The sequence below is a fragment of the Marmota monax genome, unplaced genomic scaffold (genome assembly GCF_021218885.2).
Source record: "Marmota monax isolate L192 unplaced genomic scaffold, Marmota_monax_Labrador192_F-V1.1 WCK01_AAM20220418_F8-fsc00009, whole genome shotgun sequence".
NCBI classification, from domain to species: domain Eukaryota; kingdom Metazoa; phylum Chordata; class Mammalia; order Rodentia; family Sciuridae; genus Marmota; species Marmota monax.
In genome coordinates, this window is record NW_026694710.1 from 9,091,738 (window position 1) to 9,109,813 (window position 18,076).

The following is an 18,076-nucleotide window of genomic DNA, read 5'->3' on the forward strand; positions in this document are numbered from 1 at the left end:
TTACCAAAAATGACAATAGATTAAAAAGATAAACTTTTCAGGTCAAAAAACCTTTATAAAGCTACAGGACAACTTTTAAAAGAAAAATGTTATAATAGATATCTTAAGTGGGTAAAAAAAGAAAAAAGAAACAGTGTGTTACTACTAAGTAGACAGTTATTGCCAGTTAGAATTGCATTAAAAAGGTATACAGTATGTGTTAAGAAAACTCCAAGGTGCAAGAAGCCACGTTAAATGTGACCATCAGTATATCTCCAACTTGAACAACAGGGCAATAAACACAGAACATTCTCAATAACTATTTACTGAATGAATGAAAAAACTTTTGAAACAAACCCTGAAAGACAGAAGACATTCTAGAATGAAAGAAACATGAAGGAAAGGGATGAAGGAGAAAAGCAGGACAAAAAGTAGCCTAATTTTGTTAGAGTATACTATATGATATACAGAATATAAGCAGGAGTTTGTCTGCACTATGAAGTTAACACATTTAGAGTTAATTGGTATTTGCAGGAAACACTATAGGTTTCATTAGTAAATGAAAGTAGTGTACAAGAAAGTACAAGGTAGATTATAAAATCACTGCCTCATCTAACCCAAATGATTTAGTTCAGAACTAATACAGTAGCAAGGAGAATGCAAAGAACTGAGGAAAGGGTTAAATGGAACACCAAGAATTTGGGTTTATAAATTGGGGGGAAAAAAAACAGTAACTTTAAAAGAAACAAAGTAAAAAAAAAAAACTGATAGTTCAGTGAAGAAGTCAGGTAAAGAAAATGATGTTTATTGAGCATTCCTTGCTAAGTACTTCAAATAACATTATCTTAAATGATCTTCACAACAACCCTATGATACAGTTATACTCCTATTATAAACATGAAGCAAAAAAAGATCAGCATACTTTCCCTAACCTCACAAAACTAATTACAAAAGCATTATTTCCTCCCTTTTTCCTTCTAAAAGAAACTCCAAGTTACCAAATATGAGGGAGCAAAGTGCTCTGAAAGGTGAGCCCCTTTCCCCAGTCCTAAAGGTTGAAACATCTTTGTTCTAAATAACTGGAACTATGTCCATTGGCATGACCCAAAGGACATGAAAAGAATAGGCTGGAGACTAGAGAAAGATTTTCCTACCAGCATTACCTTTGTCATTAAGAACCCACCCCCACCCTACCCCTAAGAGAGCAATTTAGGAGTAGTCCTTGATTCCTCCCTACTTTCACTCCTATTTCCAAATCTAACAGAAAGACAAACAAATTCTAATTCCAAAGTATCTTGATAAACTCTTCCTCTTCACTCAAACTCTACAGCTACCATCCGAATCCAAGCCATCATCAGCTCTCAAGTGGCCTCATAACCACCCTCCTAGACAAATCTCCCTCCAACCACTCTTTTTTTTAATTATTATTTATTTATTTTTTAATTGTTGGTTGTTCAAAACATTACATAGTTCTTGATATATCATCTTTCACACTTTGCTTCAAGTGGGTTATGAACTCCCATTTTTAGCCCATATACAGATTGCAGAATCACATCAATTACACATCCATTGATTTACATATTGCCATACTAGTGACTGTGGTGTTCTGCTACCTTTCCTATCCTCTACTATCCCCCCTCCCCTCCCCTCCCCTCCCCTCTTCTCTCTCTACCCCCTCTACTGACCTTCATTTCTCCCCCTTGTATTATTTTTCCCTTTCCCCTCATTTCCTCATGTATGTTCTTTTGTATAACCCTGAGGGTCTCCTTCCATTTCCATGCAATTTCCCTTTTCTCTCCCTTTCCCTCCCACCTCTCATCTCTGTTTAATGTTAATCTTCTTCTCATGCTCTTCGTCCCTACTCTGTTCTTAGTTACTCTCCTTATATCAAAGAAGACATTTGGCATTTGTTTTTTAGGGATTGGCTAGCTTCACTTAGCATAATCTGCTCTAGTGCCATCCATTTCCCTGCAAATTCTATGATTTTGTCATTTTTTAATGCAACAAATGGGCCAAGGACCTGAACAGACACTTCTCAGAGGAGGACATACAATCAATCAACAAGTACATGAAAAAATGCTCAACATCTCTAGCTGTCAGAGAAATGCAAATCAAAACCACCCTAAGATACCATCTCACTCCAGTAAGATTGGCAGCCATTATGAAGTCAAACAACAACAAGTGCTGGCGAGGATGTGGGGAAAAGGGTACACTTGTACATTGCTGGTGGGACTGCAAATTGGTGCAGCCAATCTGGAAAGCAGTATGGAGATTTCTTGGAAAGCTGGGAATGGAGCCACCATTTGACCCAGCTATTCCCCTTCTCGGTCTATTCCCTAAAGACCTAAAAAGAGCATGCTACAGGGACACTGCTACATCGATGTTCATAGCAGCACAATTCACAATAGCTAGACTGTGGAACCAACCTAGATGCCCTTCAATGGATGAATGGATAAAAAAAATGTGGCATTTATACACAATGGAGTATTACTCTGCATTAAAAAATGACAAAATCATAGAATTTACAGGGAAATGGATGGCATTAGAGCAGATTATGCTAAGTGAAGCTAGCCAATCCCTAAAAAACAAATGCCAAATGTCTTCTTTGATATAAGGAGAGTAACTAAGAACAGAGTAGGGTCGAAGAGCATGAGAAGAAGATTAACATTAAACAGGGATGAGAGGTGGGAGGGAAAGGGAGAGAGAAGGGAAAATGCATGGAAATGGAAGGAGACCCTCAGAGTTATACAAAAGTACATACAAGAGGAAGTGAGGGGAAGGGGAAAAATAATATAAGGGGGACAAACGAATGTCAGTAGAGGGAGCAGAGAGAGAAGAGGGGAGGGGAGGGGAGGGGAGGGGAGGGGAGGGGAGAGGAGGGGAGGGGAGGGGGGATAGTAGAGGATAGGAAAGGCAGCAGAATACAACAGACACTAGTATGGCAATATGTAAATCAATGGATGTGTAACTGATGTGATTCTGCAATCTGTATATGGGGTAAAAATGGGAGCTCATAACCCACTTGAATCAAATTGTGAAATATGATATATCAAGAACTATGTAATGTTTTGAACAGCCAACAATAAAAAATAAAAAAAAAAAAATGTGGCATTTATACACAATGGAGTATTACTTCAGATAGAGCCCTAATAACCTCCAACCACTCTTGATCCCAACAATTCATTCCCCAAAAACAGCAGGCAAGCGATCTCTAAAATGTAAATCATGTAGAAATTGGAACTATTGTACACTGTTAGTGAGACTGTAAAATGGTATAAACACTATTAAAAAACACTATGGAGGTACCTCAAAAATGAAAAATTGAACCAGCATGTACTACAGCAATCTCATTCCAGGTATACAACCAATAGAACTGAAAGCAGTGTCTCAGAAAGAATCTTACACATGTATATTCACAGCAACATTAATGATTATTCACAATTAGACAAAAAGCAGAAGTAACCCAAGCGTGTATAGTGATAAATGAATGGGTAAACAAAAAATAGCATACACGTAAAATCGAAAGTTATTCAGTCTTAGGAAGGAAATCCTGCTGCAAGCTACAACACGGAAGAATCTTGGGGATATTATGCTAACTAAAATAAGCTAGTCACAATAAAACAAATACTTCATGATTCCACTTATTCAGAGTATCTAAAGTAGTCAAATTCATAGAAACAAAAAAATAAAATGGTGCTCACCAGGGGAAATGGATTTATATGAGTATAGTTTCAGTTTTACAAGACAAAAAAATTCTTGAGGTCTGTTTCTCAACAATGTCAATATAGTTAACACTACTGAACTGTACACTTAAAATTAGTTTTGTTTTAGAAAATCATGCAAGTCAAACTAATTAAAAAGCCATAAATCATATCATTTCACCTCCCTTCTTAAAATGCTTCAACTGCTTCCTATCACTCTCTGAATACACCAAACAAGGTAACAAGGTCCAGGAGGCTCTGTGCCATCTGGCCTTATCCTCTTCTCAGCCAGACCTACTCTTCCCCTCTGTCAAGATGCTCATTTAAATGACACTCTTTTCCTTCTTCAAATAATTCAAATCCCTTCTTGCCTAAAGGACTTCATCAAAGCTATTCCCCAACTCTTCAGGGACTTTGATCCTTGTATCTTTCCAGAAGCCACCTAAAATGTGACCTTCTCAGAAGCCTTTCCTGACCACCCTACCTAAATTAGTAATACCCCACATCATTCACACTATTTTATATTTTGTTCCTTAATAGTATTTCTCACAAACTCTAAAACACTGGTTTTCTATCTTCCCAACTGAAATGCAAGCTCCATGAGAACAACGGCCTCATTGGTCTTATTCATCAATGTTCTCAATACTTATCATACACCTGTAATAATATTTGGCATTCAAATATTTACTGATTTCACATTTAAATATTACTCTATAAGACTGTGCTTTAGCATAGACAAGCATGGGGGAGGGAAGATTACTCTATGAGCCTATGAAGTACATGTGAATATTATATGCACATCTTTAAAAAACTATAAAAAGAAATAAAGTTTGGGGAGTGGGGTTATAGCTCAGTGGTACAGCACTTGCCTAGCATGTGTGTGACACTGGGTTCAGTCCTCAGCACCACATATATAAATAAATGAAGTAAAGGGATAAAAAAAGAAATAAAATTTTGACAGTACAATTATTATCACTAATTGTTGAAGTAGATGTATTTTCTACTTTTACCTTTCTGAATTTTCTGTATTTTCTATAATAAACTTTAAACAGAAATTAAAGTCTTTAAGCCTCACATCAATTCCAAATGCTTTAAATTTCTCAGTTGGCAAAGATACAAAATGACTTACGCAAATAATATAACCAACTTTTTTAAAAGTACCATAATACTCCTTAACCATCACTGTCTATATATTTTCTAATATTTATTAGATGTTGATGGACCTTTATTTTATTCATTTATTTATATGCAGTGCTGAGAATCAAACCCAGGGCCTCAAACATGCTAGGAAAGTGCTCTACCACTGAGCCACAACTCCAGCCCCATTTAGCTTCGTATTTTCTATGATGTTTTATGAATCTCAGAAAATTAACGATCTGTTTATTTAGATCACAGTTTAGTGCCACAAGTGATATTGCCATACTTTTTTAAGTATGACAGAAAGGACTGTGAGTATAGTTCAGTGGTACTGCATTTGCCTAGCATGTTGTGAGGCCCTGAGTTCCAAACTCAAGAATTGAAAAATTAATGCCAGAGAAAACATCTTAAATGCTTTCTAGATCACAGTACATTTCTATAACTATACTACATCTGTATCTATCGATAAAAAGAAAAACAGTTAATAATAACTGAATACTTATACTTGCCAGGCTCAATTTGAAGTACTCTATATATTAACTCATTTGTTCTTCAAACCATCTTTTAGAGAATGAGAATCTAGGCACTAACAGATTAAATCAGTTACCCATAATTACAAACCACTCTGGGATTCAAATCCAGGAAATCCCACTGTAATCTAGAGACTATTTTCTTAATCAACTATACAAAAGTGGAAACACGCTTAGGGCTCAGATTAAATGCATAAGATACTATGCATTTAAAAACCACATTCCATCCTTAAGAAATATTCATGAACATAAAGGCAAACATAAAATACTTATTGAGGATACTGATTGTTTTTTAAAATCATACTTTAACATATATGACTGGGCCTCAGAAATCACATATTTTATAGTAGTTTTTAAGATGTCAGAATATTTAATAGCAAAATTTAGTTATTTACCAGTGATAAAGAACACATTCATACTACCCTTGAGCAATAAAGATCTCAAAAAGAGTCTATTTTTTCTAATTTTAGTGAGGTTTACTTGAGAATTTAAAAGTGTACATATTTAAAAATACACTGCATGATCTGACGTATGTATAGACTGCGAAACTTACACTACAAAGAATTTCTAATTCTTCTGCTTCTCAGTTCCTGATAGAACTTTAATCATACACTATACTTTAATATACAAATCTATGGCACTAAAGGATTTTTAATGTACAAACTACTTAACAACAAACCTAAATTTCCATTATATCTAAAAACTTATTATGTGGATAAAAATAACCTCACAAGGAATCTCCTATGGAATAAAAAAGATAAAATTTTCTGGCATAATTTGAACCCCACATACAAATATGGTTGCTGGTGCACTGTAAGCAGGCTCACCATTAACTCTGTCATCCAAGGTATTTGCCATTCCCAATCACATCTAAAATTCTCAAATGTTAGTATCTATGATAAGTGTCATCCCCTATGCTTCCTACTTTCACACTATTTCCTTCCCTATCTAACAAACTCTTAGACCTTCTTAGCAAACACCTCTACTCTGGGACAGAGAACTGAAGAGACAGGACTCTTCACTAATAACCTACTAATAACCTCATCTTTGTAATTCAGGAAAACACAGCACATACCCTTATGCCCTTATACCCTCATCAGAATGTATCATCAACCTTTAAGAGGGCACAGCTTCTTGTAGACCAAGGGCAGGCTGAATATCTTACTGATCTTGAAATTCCAAACACCCAACTGGTATCTAGCACACAGCACCCACTGAAGTTTTTGTTCACTTAATGTTATGGTTTGGATGCAAGGTTCCCCCCAAAAGCTCATGTGTGAGACAATGCAAGTAGATTCAGAAGAGAAATTATTGGGTTATGAGAGCCTAAACCCAATCAGTGAATTAATACTCTGATAGGGATTAACTAAGTAATAACTGAAGTGGTAGGGTGTGGCTGGATGAGGTAGGAATTGGGGGAGCAGCTTTAGGGTACATATTTGTATCTGGCAAGTGGAGTCTCTCTCTTTGCTTCTAGACCATCATATGAGCCACTTCCGTCTGCCACATTTTTCTGCCATGATGTCCTGCCTCATCTTGAGCCCCAAGGAATGAAGCTAGCCTTCTGTAGATTGAGACCCCTGAAACTGTGAGCCCCTAAATAAGCTTTTCCTCTTGTTCTAATCAGATCTTTTAGACACAGCAGCAAAACAGCTAAGAACACTTACTGAAGAAGATTAATAGTTAAAATAAAAGAACTCCATTTATTTATATCACACTTTGTTTCAAAGGAGGAGAAGAGAGACATGTTTAATACTTCAAATGTGTAACAAAAAAACTTTTAATAAATATTCAATTTTTCTAATTTCAGTGAGGTATAATTGACAATTAAAAAGTATATATTTAACGGGGCTGGGGTTAGAGCTCAGCGGTAGAGTGCTTGCCTTGCACATGTGAGGTACTGGATTCGATCCTCAGCAACACATAAAAATAAAGAAAGAAAAGATATTGTCTCCATATTAAAAAAAACTTTTAAAAAAGTATATATTTAAGATATACAACTTCACAATCTGATATATATTATACATATACATACATACACACACACTGTGAAATAGTCACTATAATTAAACATTAACTACTTTTTTTTCTTTTTTGGTGGTGAAAACACTTAAGATCTAGACTCTTAGCAAATTTCAACTATATAATACTGACAACTATAGTCATAGTGTTGTATATTACAACTCCAGTTTATTTTTCTTACATAACTGAAACATGCACCCCTTTATCAACATTTCTTCATACTCCCATTTTTCCTGCCCCTGGTAATCACCATTCTACTCTAAGTTTGACACTTTTAGATCCTACATAAAAGTGAGATTATGTAGTATTTTCTTTAATCCAGTATATGTATGGGTCATGCGTTATTTCATTCAATATAATGTCCTCCAGGTTCACTATGTTCTCACAAATGGCAAGAGTTCCTTTGAGGCCAAATATCATTCCCTACACACACACATACACACACACACACACACACTCTCTCACTCTCTCTCTCTCTCTCTCTCTCTCTCTCTCTGTATGTATATGTGTGTGTGTGTGTGTGTGTGTCACATTTTCTCTATCCATTCATTCACTGACAGACATTTAAGTTGCTTCCACATCTTGGCTACTGTGAATAATGCTGAAAAGTACATGAAAGTGCAGATAGCTCTTAAAGATATTTTCAGTAAATGTAACAATACAAATAGTTGAGCTACAAAATATTTCTGTAGTTTTTTTACACTATGCACATCTACTCTCAGGCAATTTTCAGATTTACATTGTCCCTGCAATGATAAAACTGATCAACTGCAGCATCTTTATGTCCCCAATTACATCATGGTTGGCAGAAAACACTAACTAAATATATGTTTTAGGGGCTGGGATTATGACTCAGCGGTAGATCTCTCGCCTCGCATGTGCAAGGCCCTGTGTTAGATCCTCAGCACCACATAAAATAAATAAATAAATAAAGTTTTTAATAAATAAAATGGACCTGATTTTAAAAATATATATGTTTTATATTTTATGCACACACAGTCAATAACTGACCTTCTCACTCTAACCTTCAGTTCTTTTTTGAATCCCTTTTTAACAGTCCTAGAACCAAACATAAATGCACATCAGAGAATAAATTTAAAATAACAAATTCAAAAATAGCACAAAGTATCTATACCTATAGTAAGTATCTTGTGCTATTTTTGCAGTTGTACAAACGTTTGGGTTTTTCAGTTGGTTTGTTCTGTTTTGTTTGGGTACTGGGGATTGAACTCAGGAGTGCTTTATCACTGAGCCACATCCCCAGCCTTTTTTATTTTTATTTTGAGGCAGGGTCTCACTAAGTTACATAGGGCCTCACTAAATTGCTGAGGCTGGTCTTGAACTTGCAATCCTCCTGCCTCAGCCTCCCAAGCCATTGGGATAACAGGCATGTGCCATCTTATCTGGCCAGTGTTCTGGTTTTTGGATTTTGGGGTTTTGGTTTTGTTTTTGTTGTTGTTGTTTTTAAGTTGGAACCCACAATAAAGAAACAGCAAGGATTAACTCAGTCGGAATACATGTGGCAGATTAGAAAGAATTTAAGATGACAATGTTTCCAAAAAAGTGGGGAAATGGAAGAAAAATTATGTATATGTCATTAATGTACACGTCAGAAGTTTTTTGCTAGAGAATAGGAATAGAGAAGAAAGATTATCTAGTTATGCAACATTAGGTTTTAAAAAAAGAAAGAAAAAGCTGTAAAAATAAAACATGGCTCTGAAATGTGTAATGTGTCAAGAAGCACATAAAAAATTCAAGTAAGGGTTATTTTAAAAACATTTTTACTTACTGAGAATCATTTAATAAACAACTATAAACACTTTCATTACTCTAGGTATTTTTGATGAGGTTGTTTAGTATTTTGTAATCATATAAATAGAATATTCAAAACAAGTATTTTCAAAATTAAAAACTCAGCATTAACTGGGTAAAATAGTTTCTGAAGTTTCAGAAGTTTCACTTCCATATAATAGCAAGTTGAGGAAGACTATGAAGAGAGTGAAAACAACTAAAGTAAAAACAGTAGGATGCACAGAGGCCAAGATTCATAAGGACACATAAACTTGAATGCAAGAAGAAACACTCAGATCCAAGCACTTGAGTTCTTTGAATGTTATTCCAAGTAAATGGTTCTTACCAAGGTTGGAAGTTCCCTGAGCCTATGGGAGAAGCTGGGATAAAAGTGGAACTGACAGTTACCACTATCTTTAAAAAACACCGAATGGCCACAATTAAACATCCTAGAACTGCTATTAGCCTTAATCCTAAAGTTGTTTCACTTTAAATGATAAGGTTTGCATAGCCTAGCAGAAAGGAAATGACTCTCAGGACTGTAGCCATGGTTGTGCAGTATCACTTCAAGGGCCAAATGAAGTAACGCCAAAAGTCCAATCAATCATTGGCTTAAGGTTCCCCACCCCAATTTAGAACTTTCCTAGTAATGAAGTTCTCTGAGGAGGAAATGTTCAGCTAGAGCAACACAAGACCAAGAACAGAGACTTAGGATAGATCTACCCTTAAAATCAGCAACAAAGAAACCAGTCAAGGAAATGGTTACTAAAGGTAGGATTAGAAATTATCAAGAAAGATTAAATACACAATACCTACTAATATAAAGATACAGGAGGATAAAGAAAAGATGAAACCATTTAGATTTGGCATTACATATCATCATCTATAGATCAAGCTTAAAATTCACACATTCTAAATTGAAAATTTCAAAATTCTGAAAGAATTCATATAATTAATTCAAAAGTTAATTCTGAAAGAAATAATATGCTAGTATTTAGTACTCACAGACAATTATTCATGGGAGAGGGAGGCCAACTCTAATTAATATAACTTTAGTTCAAACTGGAAACAGGTTTTTTGTTTTTTGTTTGTTTGTTTGTTTGGGTTTCCCCCCCAACCCCGCCCCCAGTACTGGGGATTGAACCCAGACCCACAGTTATTCTATATGAAGGAATAAAACACATATTTTTAAATATGGATTACTAAAGGCTTTATATAAGCATCACATACAAATATATTATCTTTGGCTATCAAGTTTTTTATTTTATTTGTTAAAGAACTGGCAAATATAATTATTAACTTTAGAAATCAGCACAAGTACAATCATATACTAAAGTAACTAATTTTCATATTAATAAATAGGCACATTTGAAATAAGATGATGATGTGTTCCTTGGATTTTTCAAGGGCATGTACTAACTCAAATAATTCTAGAAAGTCAAAGTGTTTAAAATTAAAAGGTAAATTTTTATTTCTTAGACTTCCATTAAAGGCCAGATTTCTTTTTTAAGCTAAAAATAAAGCAATTTTCTAAAAACTTCCTCTAAACAGTTTCAAGGACAATGCATAAATGCTTAAGACCTGCACTCCTATACTGTTCGATGGCTGGCCTCCCTGTCTCTATCATATCCTCACTTCCATCAAAGGGAATTAGTGTTCTCAAACATGGAGATCCCTCATGTTTAAACACTACCAAGTCTCTCAATCCCTAATGATAGAACAATAGATCACAATGCCAAGTTTATGAATAGAACTCTCTGGACATTCAAAATGTCTTTTGTTTTATCTTAAATATTAAAAGTAAATTTATATTCCCTTTAACATATATGTTTGGTATATTTTTTAATTTTTAATTTTTAATTTATTAGTAATTAAATATTTGATGTTTCCCAAATAATCTAGTAAAATGGGTATGTCAAGAAAAGGCACAATATTTTTCCTATGGTTTCCCATACTCCCCAGGACATGGCTAGGTACCCCAATTTTAGATCTACTGAGATTTCCACACATGTTGAATATGCTTGAGAATATTAAAGAACTTGACAATCTGGACCCAACCTTCCTTCTCCTTTCGCACTACTCTACATACACCCTACGCAAAACTGTAAAGAAAATTATTAACTTACTACTTATTCTCATATATGTCTCCTCTTAGAAAGCCCTTTCATTCACCTCTACCTGAAGTCTTATCTTCCAAGGTCAACGTCAAATACTACAATCCAAGTGTTCTCTCTAACAGCTCTTCCTTTCCCCAACAATTTGCAGTCCATTATTGTGCTAAACAAAGTTTGTCTTGTATAATGTTTAGCTCTGTGTGTGTGTGTGTGTGTGTGTGTGTAAAGCTTCATACCACATACCAGTTAAAAATCAAAGCTTTGGTACCAGAGGAACCTAGGTCAACAGCTAATTCTGTTACTTACTAGGTGTGACAAGTGCGGGATCATCCGCATAAGGCATAAGTTTTCTCATCTCTTGTATGACAATAAGAGCAGTTATCTAACAAGATTAGACTAAGAATTAAAAAAACAATGATGTATATTAAGCACTCAGCACAACACTGACACCAAGTAATAGTTTAATAAATGTACCTGTTGTTTCCTAATCCATATTAGCCTGAGTTCCCAATGGGCAACCTATGCCTTGCACTTTTTTGTATTCTTTTTCATTCCTACCGTTAGTCTATATGTTTTAATAATCGCTTGATTAATGAAACTTGATCGATTCAGAAATAATCTCATAGTTAGTTCATAATAAGGTCCAAACTCTAGATAATATCAAAAATGCTCTATTCATCATACTAGTTGTTAATTTTAACTTTAGTCAGTTTATACTTTACTCATCATGTACATAAATATAAATCTCCAAGAATTATTTTGAAAGATTTCACACCACTACCAATGACTAAACCAATATCCAAAATGCTTGATAGCTACTCAAAAGAAAATTAATCTAAAAAAATTGTTATGTATGCAATCACAAATCAAGACCTTAGCAAATTAAAGAATTCCCTTGTGGGACCTTCTTTTGCATAAAATTAAGCAAAATCTTTAAGCCAAGTTTCCAACTGGGCCTTTGAGTTATTCCTGTGCTATGAGATCCCCAACAGAGAACAAAGAGTTCTTGGTATTCTCAAGGAGAATATCAAGGGATGTAATGTTTCCAAACCAATAACTACTACTATTCTTAAATATTCAGAATAGACTAGACCAAATGGATAAAAGCCGATTCTTCAATTCTGTAGTTAGCAATACAAGTATAGTAATGACCCTCCAAGACTAGTAAATAAAAGGACAGGTAATGATAAGGAAGGGGAAGGGGGGAAAGGATACACTAGAAGGACATCAAAAAAAAAGCTTCAGGGCTAGGGATGTAGCTCAGTCAATAGTAGAGTTTTTGCCTCACATTCACAAGCCCTGAGTTGGACCCCCTAGCACTGGAAAAAAAAAAAAAGAAAGGGAAGAAGGAGAAGGAGGAGGAGAAGAAGGCTTTAGGAAATCATAAGCTCAATTCAGAAAGAAAGGTTTCTAATAACTAGTACTATGCAAGCTATACTCAAGTTTAACTATGCCATAATATGAACATTAACATGTCTACCATAAATATCACTCAAGGCAAAATACATATACCACACTTGAGTCAACTACTAAATAAAGAAAATAAATAAGGGAACAACATTTACTTGGGAATTATTAAAAATGCAGGTGAAATAACTAAAAGTTTGGCTTAAGATTTTTCCAAAGGCATGCTAGCTTGAGATACTTCCATCTAAATCAACGAAGGCCCCACAACACAGCTGTGTTATCCCACAACATATTTGTCTGGATAGAGTAGCTCTTCTAAAGACTTTGAACTATGACTATTTTAAATTTTCATTGAGATTTTAAATACAATATCAAATTAGTGAAATGGTATGAGTTAAGATAAAACCTTTACATAAGTACCAAAAAAATTTTACTTTAATTCATTAGGAAAGAAGTATAGAATAAAATACCTTAAAGTTAAGTTTTGTTTAAATAACTCTGAAACAACTATGCATAAGAAAAAAATAATGTTTTAATTATTCTATATATTTTGACAGAATAAAGAATGTGGCACTGGGGATGTAGCTCAGTGCTAAAGCACTTGCCTGGCATGCAGGATCCCTTAGGTTCAATCCCTATCACCACAAACCAAAAAATGTATATTATAATAATAATAATGTGGTTTATACATATATAGTTATTGCTCTTTCATAAACTATTTCTCAGGAACCATATCTGGATAAGATCAATCACTTTCCAAGGAGATCACTACCTGATTCTATGTCTGTTAGGCAAAAAGATAGAAAAGTAATGTTTTAAATTATTAAAGTACTGTTTAGAATATAATCACCAAGCTAAAAGTCACCAGTCCCTAACTCCCTTTATGTTTCAATCACTCTTTCAAAGTAAGAGCCCTAAAAAAAAAAAAATAACAAATGACAAATATACAAACACATAAGATTTAAAATATTTACTATGTAACATTATAAATAGTGGTCCCACATTATCAAACATTTCCACACTGAACTCTGAAATTGTAATATAAAAAAGGAAAAGATATGAACCTTTTCTAATTATGCTAAATGGATATTTATTTTGATGATGTGTTATCACCTGTCTCTTTACAAAAAACACTTTGCTCAAAATTAAGCACAAAACAGATGATATAAAGGCAATTTCTTCTTAAAATACACTAAAGTGAAACCCTAGGGAGGCAAACTTCAGTGGAAAAGAATATTTTCTACATGTTATCAGCAGCTCCTAAGAAGTATCAATCTGGAGAGGAAAACAGAAAAGTGACTCTGGCTGTCATTTTACAGACTTTAAGAATATTGACAGTTTTTAATCAGGAGCCAGAGAGAACAATTCTTTCACAATTCTTTCAAAAATTTTCAATTTTCAAAATGAAATTTAGATTTATTATAGATATTCTACTCCATTTCTATCCATCAACACTGCCTAGAGTGTGACATGGCAGTATTTTATAAGTTTGGTCAATAGCTCTACTTCCTGAAGTGTACAATAGCACTAATAAATTATACTCTGGGCTTAGCACAACATTTACAAATGGAACCCGAGATGAAAGCACTTCTCATACACTCTTAAGAATGGGAAGGAGTCCCATTCTTAAGGCAATTTTCATATGTTCTGATTTCATCAGTTTTTCAATTTACCTTTTCCAAGATACAAATACTACTGACTACATTTACATAAACTTAATAAAATTACCACAATTCAACTTGTATACTGTGTAGTTTTATAACCTTAAACTTTAAATGGAAATGATTAACTTGTTAAAATCAATATTGCAACAAAAGGAAAGATTAAGAACATTAGAAATAATTCCTAGGTTGACATTATTTTAGTAAATTTACTTTAAAACACTACAGCACAAATTCATTTTGTGTTATTGTCACATTTTTTCCCAATAAGAACTGCCTTTTTCAAAATATCATAAACAACTCAGAAACATAAATCTTACAAGGAAAGATTATAAAAGCTTATTAAAATAAAATTCCATCTGAAGTAATTTTCTTGATATGATGGACATATATACTTACTAGTAGTCAATAAATGCTGAAATTCTGAATTGCTCGTCTTTCTACCAATTACTTTTTAATAAAGCATTATTCAACTATTTATTGATCAAATTTTTCTGCTTGAGAAAGCAAGAATCACACTCCTATACCTTCTAGAAGCCAAAAAATTATCCTCCCCTTCCCACATGAAGCATTAAACCTTCAAATTACAGTCTTATCTAGCCACTTTTTTGGGAATCACTGTTCTTCACTATGATACTTACCATGTTTTTATTTGAAGAGTAAAAACTATTGAAGCATATAACTATCAATCTATCCTCTAACTCAAAGACACTATGCTCCTCATATTATTATTCTGTAATCTTTTATCCAAATAAATCACTGATAGATTTGCTGTTTCAAGTTTCATTTAATAGAGCTTGACATGTTTCGAGTAAATTAAATAAGCTGATCATTATGTTCTATGCCCTACAATTTTTAAAGTGCTTAACAAAGTTTACCAACATCCTTTTTCTCACTCGAAGAGTAAATATCCTGTCATATATCCCGGAAAATAGCTGCTTAGTTCTAAAGAATATAGCTCCTGAGCACTTCTCAGAGCAGCTGTTAGTAACTTCTAGATGCCTATTGGACTATCACTTCGGTTAAATACTAATGGGTCATATTGTTCCAGTTTACTTTTTCCTCTTTAACCTGGCAATTAGTGCAGAAAACCTACAGACCTATTAAAATAAATAAAGTATTAATAAATATGAACATTACTTTTGCACCACTACTTTTCCCAAAGAAATCATTTCAGGATCTTTATATTATTACTTAAACCACCACAGATTAGTTACACAAGACAATGAAAGGCTTTAAAGTGATACAAATTTCGACTTAGCCTTACCAAACATATTTCAAAGTTGTCAATAACTGCTAGAACATTCCAATTAAAAAGATGCTGCTGCAATCTACCAGAACTGTGCTGCTCAAATACAAGTCCCAAATATCCAGCACTTAGTAAATTTTCAGGTGTCTTTCTGGTAACCTGCTGAGATTTCTGCAGCCTCTGTTACCCAGCGATGCTACTACCACCAGCAAATAACTTTCCATCCTTTAAAAGGGTCACCTTCCCCCCCTCAAAAAATATGCATTCGACTTAGACGTTTCTTTATGACTAATACGGAACCACTAATACCACTAGGTATTATGGCTCTCAAAGAATCCTCTTTAGCAGCTTCCCCTGGGACGCGGTGCTCAACGGGGTTTCAACTGGTGAGTCTCGCTGCCAGCTGCCTTTGCAAAAGCAGCAGCACGGAACCATACCGCATTGCTGCTGCTGCAGACTTATTTTCTAGCAGCTTTAAAAAAAAAAAAGCCCAGTACCCTGCAGACCCTGGTGGCTCTTTTGTAGCACGAAAGAGAAACTACCGCATTGCTCAGCTTGGGAGAGCAGGGAACCCAAAAGAAGGGCGGGGAAGCGAATGCCGTCGAGAGGCTCAGTCGAGGGCGGGGTGAGAAAAGGAAGGCGACCGAAGTGTAAGGAACCGCGACGCAGCAGCCGTCAGGGAGACAGCGTCTGAGCGCCCAGCTCGGCATCACCCAATGGCCCGGACCGTCGAGTAGCCGGCGCCCGCCGGGACGCGGGACACTCCGGAGGATGGGGGTCCCGCCGCAGCTCGCCGCGCCCCGCCTGTCGCCCCCTGGCCCTCACCTGTCAGAAGCGCCGAGCTGCCGCCCGCCGCCGCAGCGGGAGAAGAGGCGGCTGCCCCGGCAGAACCCGCCGTCCGCCGCCCGCGGAGGTGCCTTGGCACAAGCTCGCATCCGTCCGCCGCTCCGGCCACCAGCAGCCCGAACACCAGCACTGCAGCCCAGCGCTGCCGCTGCAACCAGCCCGAGGCCGGGCCGAGAGTCGCGGCGGGATGAGAAATGAAGGGAAAGCGCGGCGGCGACCCGGCCGCCGGCCACCCGCCCGCTTCGCAAGGCGCCGCCGCCGCGGGTGACACCGCGGGCCGCCCCCGCCGCCTCAGACATGGGTTCCCGCCGGGCGCCAGCCTGGTCCCCTCGGCACCGGCGGCCTCCAGAGCTCGGGTGCCAGCTGCGTTCATTGGTTCCGGTTATTTAAAAAAAAAAAAAGTAGGGGGCTGAAAGGTACGGCGTCTTGGGGCCGGCGCGGAACCAGCGCTGCTGCCGCGGCGACACCGGGATCCGCTGCTCTGGCGCGGCCAAACACCAGCCCCAGTGCCCGCGCCGCCGCCGCGGCGCATCCCCCCGCCCCCTCCGGCCCGCGCTTGTCGTAGTACCACGCTCTGCCGGGACGCCTCCCTCCCCTCACACATTAGCTCGCATACCAATCCCCCGCCTCCCTCAGCCCTTCCACAGCGCAGGCGCGGTGCTACTGCATTGCGCGTGCGCGGTGCCCAGCCCGGCCCCTAGAGGCGTTCCCGGACAGCTGTGAGTGAGGCTGGGTGGTTCTTAACTCGGCAGCTAGGCAAAAGGATAGGGGGCGGGGAAGGAGGCGGTTTGTCCCCCTCCCCCATCCACACCTCCTCCAGGATTCAAAGTTGGGGCGGCCACAAACCTAGAGAAGAGTACCGACGTCCAAAGTCGCTTGGATGAGTTACAGCAGATTGGAAGGCAGAAAAAATAATTGCGTGGCTCAAGAAACGCTCATATCTGAAAAACAGCGGAGTCCCCCTGACTTCAATGTAGGTGGGGTTTACAAGTGGCCAGCTGTGTAGAGTGGAAGTTATTATATGCTAGTTTTTTATTTACTTGTCAAACATTGAGCAAAAAAAATTGCCAGGTGCCAACTTGCGTGGCATTGCTCTAAGCCTGTACAAATTGCACATAGTAACTCTAAAAGTATGGTTGTTATCATCGCCATGCTACAAATGAGGTAACTAAGGCCCGGAAATGTTAAATAGCTTTCCCCCAAGATCCCAGCTACTGAATGGAAATACTAAAAGAATTCACTCTAGCTTCTTACTTGCCCATTTTAGACGCTACCTGAACCTGACCCAGTCCCAGTCTTCCCTGTCAATTGAACTGGTTGCCAGAACAACTACAGTGTAGAGTAAACCTGGAATGCAACTACGTTCTTGTGCATCCAAGATCAGGTTTCTCTAGTAGATTCTGTTCAGAATGGACTTGAATAGTTTCACGAAAAAAGAACCAGAATATGTATGGGGGTGGGTTGTGCGAAGGGTAGTGGTGATAACTCTCAGAATGGAACCCAAGGCTTAAGCATGCTAAGCACCCTATTGCTAAGCTACACCTACAGACCCCAAAATATAAGATGTCGAATACACATATAGGCTTTCTCTATCCCAGGAGCACAAGGTTATCTAAGACTTTGAGAACAGCACTCTTAA

General features: G+C 37.0%; 1 protein-coding gene across 5 annotated transcripts in view; it reads right to left on the minus strand.

Moving 5' to 3' along the window:
* Positions 1–16,977, minus strand: part of Stim2 (stromal interaction molecule 2) — a 176,298-nt gene extending 159,321 nt beyond the window's left edge. For 2 of the 5 annotated variants that reach the window (XM_046423812.2, XM_046423813.2), the window contains exon 1: positions 16,417–16,975. In XM_046423812.2, the coding sequence (XP_046279768.1) occupies positions 16,417–16,810 (394 nt within the window). In that variant the 5' untranslated portion in view covers positions 16,811–16,975. Of the gene's footprint in view, positions 1–16,416 lie in introns of all 5 variants that reach the window. The other 3 variants (XM_046423810.2, XM_046423814.2, XM_046423815.2) reach the window with 3 other exon arrangements.
* Positions 16,978–18,076: the final 1,099 nt, after the last annotated feature.